This window comes from Lactuca saligna, chromosome 7 (genome assembly GCF_052625555.1).
Source record: "Lactuca saligna cultivar CGN05327 chromosome 7, ASM5262555v1, whole genome shotgun sequence".
Classification (NCBI taxonomy): Eukaryota; Viridiplantae; Streptophyta; class Magnoliopsida; order Asterales; family Asteraceae; genus Lactuca; species Lactuca saligna.
This window is the reverse complement of record NC_136423.1, coordinates 78,846,004-78,853,828: the sequence shown is the minus strand read 5'-3', so window position 1 is coordinate 78,853,828 and position 7,825 is coordinate 78,846,004. Positions and strand designations below refer to the sequence as shown.

The 7,825-nt window shown below is 33.9% G+C and overlaps 1 protein-coding gene across 1 annotated transcript; it reads left to right on the top strand.

Moving 5' to 3' along the window:
* The first annotated feature begins 1,863 nt into the window (after positions 1–1,863).
* Positions 1,864–2,721, top strand: LOC145007078 (uncharacterized). The gene has a single exon (XM_078966076.1). It carries the CDS (start codon positions 1,864–1,866, stop codon positions 2,719–2,721), a length of 858 nt encoding a protein of 285 aa, XP_078822202.1.
* The last annotated feature ends 5,104 nt before the right edge of the window (positions 2,722–7,825 follow it).

Sequence of the window (7,825 nt, the reverse complement as noted above, 5' to 3'; positions counted from 1 at the left end):
AACAATTAATACTAAATCTTATAATACCTGCAACAGCATCGTAGCCAGATGTATCAACTTCCTCTTTGATTTTTATGTATATTGCTATTTCTTATAATACTTGCAACAACATCATGGGCAGATAATATGTGTTTGCTTTAGTTATGAATCGTGGTGCGCATCGATGGTCAAGTACACATCACTTTGATTTCTTATGTCCAAGAACTGAATGTTTCCTGCTTGAGATGCACTCACAATCTGAAATGAATTTCACAATATAGAAAAACAAACAAAAGTAAACATTAATTTATAATTTTTCCAAAAAATAAAAATTTACCTTTACTGGATCGAGTCCAGGTTGGAAGCTGATGCCTACAACTCTTTCTATACGTTCAACAACTCTTTCTACTCTTCGAGTGTGTGGTCGTGGAACACAATCAAGAATGAATTCATATATGACTAATTTAAGATGAAACAACAAACATACTCATTAGGTGTTCGGATGTCAAATAATCTCACATATTTATCCACAAATCCAACCACATATTGACCTCCATGAACTTGAGAAGCTACCAAAGCTGAAATGCTGGAATCTAATGCTAGGGGAATAGAGCTCACAATTTGCTCTTTACCCAGGTCCCAAACCATGGTTAAAGAAATTTCACCAGAAGCAAACTGCACTAATAAGTAAAACATAAACATATGTTGTTATAAACAAATAAAAGCCTATAAAAAAAACATCAAAGTGAATGAAAAGTAAGAGTACTTGATACCATAAAGCCGGATTGCTGTTGCCAATCTACTACAACACCCACACTTCTGACACCAAGTCTGTGACCATGAATGGAAGAGAATGTAGTTACAAGTTTCTGTTTACCCCTTAAAGTGTAATCTTTCCATATACGCACATTTCCATCACTTTATTCATTTGGAAAATAATATTAACATTAAACAAACTGTTGGAACTTTGACTACAAAATTACAATGTGGGACTTATCCCACATTGGTGGAAGAGAAAACCTTCCCCCACCTTATATGTCTAGTCCCACTCATTTAACTAAATGGGTCAAGTAATGGGTTAAGCATATTGGGCTTGGGTTGTGGTGTTGGATTAGCCTAATTGGACTTAAAATGGGCTAATATCAAGAGAATATTTAATGGTCAAAAGATGGGCCTTGGGCCTTGGGGCTCTTGGGGTCTTCCTGATTAATTAAATAATTTTTAATTATGAAATTAATTTTTATTCTTTTTTTATTAAATTCGTAATTACTGAATGATAGGTTTTGACAGTTATTTTCGGTTTTGACAGTTTCCAACTGTCATAACTAATACCTATAAATACCTGTTTCATTCATTTGAAAGGGGTTGCAGAAATTATTTTTCACACCACAAAATTCTCTTTAAAAATTCGTTCTTCCAAAAGATGAAGGGAACATAGGAATTTCGTCAGAATCAAGAGAAGTTCTTGATTGATTGTTGTATCCTCTAGACAGATCCCCACCAGGGAAATTTCTGTCTTAGGACACTGCAATTTGCAGGCCTCAATCTACATAATTTCGTTTTTGTGTTTCTGTTGTAAGCATAAACCATCAAGTATGTTTTCTGCAAACTGATTCTTGTATATTTCATATATATATATATATATATATATATATATATATATATATATATATATATATATATATATATATATATATATATATATATATATATATCAATTTCGTTTGTTTTATTTCTGTTAATCTTGTTGATTGTATACTTCTGTCATAACAATCTAAGACAGAAATCAAAAAGTGGAAGAATGGATCAACATCCATCATCAAAACACATGTGGAAAAGCCTGAGAAATTCAAAGGCTCAGATTTTCGAAGATGGCAACAGAAGATGTTGTTGTATCTAACAACTCTTCATGTTTCCAATGTTCTCACTGATGATTCTCCCTCTCCTCCTACTGGTACAACCACTGCAGAAGGAACAACACCACCCAGTGAAGCCCAAATGGCAGAACATCAAAGGGCTGTGGAAACTTGGAACACAAATGAATATAATTGCAGAAATTATATTCTGAATGCCCTGGATGATTCTCTCTATGATATCTACTCTACCATGACTGCTGCAAGAGAGATATGGGAATCACTAGAAAAGAAATACAAAACAGAAGTGGCATGTTCCAAGAAATTCGTGATTGGAAAGTTCATGAATTTCAAGATGGTGGATACCAAATCTGTCCTCAAACAAGTGGAGGAAATTCAAGTCATTGCACATGATCTTGAAGTTGAAGGTATGGGTATAAACTCTAACTTTCTTGTTGGTTCAATCATTGAAAGACTTCCTCCTTCTTGGAAGAATTTCAAATTATATCTTAAGCACTTAACTGATGACATGAGTTTTGAGCAATTTGTGTTGAGAATTCGTGTGGAAGAAGATAACAGATTGAATGAGAAGGCAGATGCAAATTCATTGGAACCAAGTGCAAACTTTGTTGGAGAAGCAAGTACTTCAAGGACAAAGCACAACAACAAGAAAGGGAAGAAAGGCTCCAAAAACTCTTCCAAAGATGGCAAAAATCATGGCCCTAACAAGAAGAATTTCAAGAAGAATTCTGGTCCATGCTATGTTTGTGGCAAAATTGGACACAAGGCCAAAGATTGCAGATTTAGGAGGGGTCAAGGAGGAAACAATGGAGGAAACAATGGACGGAACAATGGAGGGAACAATGGAATCAAAATGTTCATTAGATAAAAACATAAAATGTGAGGTTTGTGTAGAATCAAAATTTACACAACATCCTCATAAATCAGTTGAAAAATCTAATGAAATACTTGGCTTAATCCACTCTGATTTATGTGATTTTAGAGCAACACCTACAAGAGGAGGAAAGAATTATTATATATCCTTTATTGATGATTGCAGTAAGTATTGTTATATTTATTTGTTAAATACCAAATATGAAGCCTTGAATTATTTTAAGAATTACAAAGCTGAAGTTGAAAATCAACTTGACAAAAAGATCAAAATTCTAAGGTCTGATCGAGGAGGAGAATATGAATCCAAAGACTTTGCTGAATTTTGTTCTTTAAATGGTATTATACATCAAACAACTGCTCCATATACTCCTCAACAAAATGGAGTGGCAGAAAGAAAGAATAGAACATTGAAAAACATGATTAATTCAATGTTAATTACTTCTGGAGCACCACATAATCTGTGGGGAGAAGCATATCTTGCAGCAAATACAATACTTAATAGAATTCCTCATAAAAAGAGTGATAAATCACCATATCATCTATGGAAAGGGAGGTTACCCTCTTATAAAAGGATGAAAGTGTGGGGTTGCCTTGCTAAGGTACAAGTACCTCTTCCTAAGAGGACTAAACTTGGACCAAAAACCATAGATTGCATCTATCTTGGCCCTGCCATGAATAGTGCAGCATACAAGTTTCTTGTGTATAAATCACATGTTGATGAGATCCATAACCAAACCATCATGGAATCAGCAAAGGCTGAATTCTTTGAAAATACTTTTCCTTTTAAGGATAAAGGAAAAGAGGTTACCTACTCTAGGAAAAGACCTCTAGATGATGGACTGAATGATACGATTCCAGATAAAAGTTTACAATCAAATGAAGAGAATTCTTCAAAAGTTCAAGAAGAGAACTTAGAACCTAGAAGAAGCAAACGGGGCAAAATAGCCAAAGATTTTGGACCTGATTACATGACCTATGTAGTGAATAAGGAACCACAAACATATAAGGAAGCTATGGACTCCTCTGCAGCTCCTTACTGGAAAGAGGCAATCAAAAGTGAGATTGACTCCATTGTGCAAAATAACACTTGGAAATTGGTGGATTTGCCACATGGGCAAAAACCAATTGGGCACAAATGGATATTCAAGAAGAAGTTTAGACCTGATGGTACCATAGAGAAGTACAAAGCTCGTTTAGTAGCTAAAGGGTATGGTCAAAAAGAGGGTCAAGACTTCTTTGACACCTATTCACCTGTTACAAGAATTACATCAATTCACACATTAGTAGCAATTGCAGCCATTCATAATTTGGAAATACACCAAATGGATGTGAAAACTGCCTTCTTGTATGGTGAACTAGATGAAGAGATATATATGAATCAACCTGAAGGGTTTGTGGTTAAAGGTCAAGAAAACAAAGTCTGTAAGTTAGTTAGATCACTTTATGGAATAAAACAGGCTCCAAAGCAATGGCATGAGAAGTTTGACAACACATTACTCTCTAATGGATTTAGAATAAATGAATGTGATAAATGTGTTTATGTCAAACAATACAAGAATGCTTATGTCATCATATGCTTGTATGTGGATGATATGCTTATAATGGGTACTAATCTGGATGTGATCAATCAAACCAAGAAAATGCTACACTCCTCCTTTTCCATGAAAGACTTGGGAGTAGTAGATGTGATCCTTGGTGTAAGAGTTCAAAGTAGACCAGATGGATATACTCTTACTCAGTCCCATTATATTGAAAATGTACTCAAGAAGTTTGGACACTATGATGACAAGCCAGTTGTCACCCCATTTGATGCTTCTAGTCATCTAAAGAAGAATAAAGGTGATACTGTAGCTCAGTTAGAATATACTCAAGTTCTTGGCAGCTTGATGTATATTATGAATTGTACTAGACCGGACTTGGCTTATAGTGTAAGTAGATTGAGTCGTTACTCCCACAATCCTGGGAAAGATCATTGGTATGCATTAGTAAGAGTGCTTAGATATTTAAAGCATACAATGAACTATGGACTGCATTACATGAAATATCCTCCTGTTCTTGAAGGGTATTGTGATGCAAATTGGATTTCCAATACTTCTGAGGCAGAATCCACAAGTGGATATGTGTTCACTCTTGGTGGAGCTGCTATCTCTTTGAAATCATCTAAGCAAACTGTGAATACTCGTTCTACAATGGAAGTAGAGTTTGTTGCTTTAGAAAAAGCTGCTGAAGAAGCTAAATGGCTTAAAAGCTTCCTAGAAGGTATTCCTCTGTGGCCTCAACCTGTTACTGCCATTGGCATACATTGTGATAGTATGGCTGTTCTTACTAGAGCACAAAGTCAAATATACAATGGCAAGTCGAGACACATTAGGCGCAGACATATTACAATAAGAGACTTGCTGAAGAATGGAATCATTTCCATTAGTTACATAAAGTCAAAGGAAAATATAGCTGATCCCTTGACAAAAGGCCTGAGTAGAGAGCAAGTTCTCTTCACATCGAGGGGAATGGGCTTAAAGCCAACACAATGAGTCACCACCTGGCGGAAACCTAACCTAGCAACATTGGAGATCCCATGGTCTAGGTTCAATAGGACAAGTAGTTGGGGAAGACTCAAAGAAGCACTAACACAAAGGTATGCTCACTCCCATGATATTTGTTTTGTGTTTTTCCGTTGATGTTATAGGGGTGAATTCTTTATTTTTAATAATGCTGATAGCTTTTACAGTGGAATAAGTACGGATTGTTCTAGATTAGCATTACCTATGTGAGATGGATGTGAGGTCGCATCTTTGGGAGCTGATATGGCTAAAGCTCTCTAAAAGTCTCATGAAGAAAGGATCGTTCATGACCGAAATGAACACAACGGTAAGAAATGATCTATGCTTAGATATGATATGTGTGATACTTCTTGTTTTTTATTCTACTATAAAAAGTGGTTAGTTCAAGACTCTAGTTCACTACCTACAAAGTAGATCCAAGTAGTAATCACTATGAAAGGTTCAAGTTTTACAACACCTATTCAGATGCATGTCATATCTACTTCCCTTATTTGAATATCAAAGTTCACTTATTTTCTATTCAAATGTGGGGTATTATTGGAGTTTGAATAGAAAATGTGGGGTATTGTTGGAACTTTGACTACAAAATTACAATGTGGGACTTATCCCACATTGGTGGAAGAGAAAACCTTCCCCCACCTTATATGTCTAGTCCCATTCATTTAACTAAATGGGTCAAGTAATGGGTTAAGCATATTGGGCTTGGGTTGTGGTGTTGGATTAGCCTAATTGGACTTAAAATGGGCTAATATCAAGAGAATATTTAATGGTCAAAAGATGGGCCTTGGGCCTTGGGACTCTTGGGGTCTTCCTGATTAATTAAATAATTTTTAATTACGAAATTAATTTTTATTCTTTTTTTATTAAATTTGTAATTACTGAATGACAGGTTTTGACAGTTATTTTCGGTTTTGACAGTTTCCAACTATCATAACTAATACCTATAAATACCTGTTTCATTCATCTGAAAGGGGTTGCAGAAATTATTTTTCACACCACAAAATTCTCTTTAAAAATTCGTTCTTCCAAAAGATGAAGGGAACATAGGAATTTCGTCAGAATCAAGAGAAGTTCTTGATTGATTGTTGTATCCTCTAGACAGATCCCCACCAGGGAAATTTTTGTCTTAGGACACTGCAATTTGCAGGCCTCAATCTACATAATTTCATTTTTGTGTTTCTGTAGTAAGCATAAACCATCAAGTATGTTTTCTACAAACTGATTCTTGTATATTTCATATATATATATATATATATATATATATATATATATATATATATATATATATATATATATATATATATATATATATATATATATATATATATATATATATATATATATATATATTTCAATTTCGTTTGTTTTATTTTTGTTAATCTTGTTGATTGTATACTTCTGTCATAACACAAACTACATCAGTAAGCATGAGAGAATATATATATATATATATATATATATATATATATATATATATATATATATATATATATATATATATATATATATATATATATAACTTACTTGAGGCAACAAGCAGCAAGCTTTCATCAAGCTCATTCACCAGGCATAATTTTGATATCCCTTTGTCAAGACACTCATGATTCCTGAAGTTGTTCACCAAAGTAGGTTCCTCGTAATTCCATATTCTATAAAACAATAAAATTAAAATGGAATATTTAGAAACATCACAAATGTTAAGAATTTTTTTAAACATGTATGCATAGAGATACAAATGATGAGATCAACTGTGGAATATATTTCCATAAAAATGGAAATGGATTGATAAATTTATATAAAAAAATAAAAATATATGTAGATTATATTTTCCAAAAATCAATATAATAAAACTGTCATATTTGGAGAGTGTGCAACGCAAGATTTAGTGGCATGTTGCATTTCGGGATCACCATGTGAGAAAATAAATATGGAAGTTCAGTCAAAACTTGATGTCACTCTATACAGAGGAAAGCTTCTGCGATTTTGACTGTGGATCCGAGATACTTTACACCTCTTTACTCATGTAAAAGAAATTAATATGCTTTGACTTGCTGGCCTTCCCCAACACCAATAGATTGGGATGCCTTCTCTTTCACCCACAATGACAATGCCCGGTGTTATTCTAAATTCAAGGGTATCTCAATACAGTTCTATACATTACTATTTTTACTAAAATTTTCTTTTGATCCCTTCATTCAGGGTAACATAGCAAGATGGTTAACGAAAGAAGGAGATCAAGTTGCACCTGGTAAAGTACTCTGTGAAGTTGAAACAGTATGTCTCCTTTATCTTTAACTCTGTCTTCACTCTTTAAGTTTGACTTTATTGACTCAATATTCATTACAGGATAATGCCACTGTAGAAATGGAATGCATGGAAGAAGGGTATCTAGCTAAGATTGTACACAGAGATGTAGCAAAAGAAATCCAAGTTAGTGAGGTAACATTTCATATCTTACTTTGATATCAATTCTTTTAAATGATTGGATTATAGTACTAAAACTAAGTTTATATTTGCTACAGGTGATTGCTATAATTC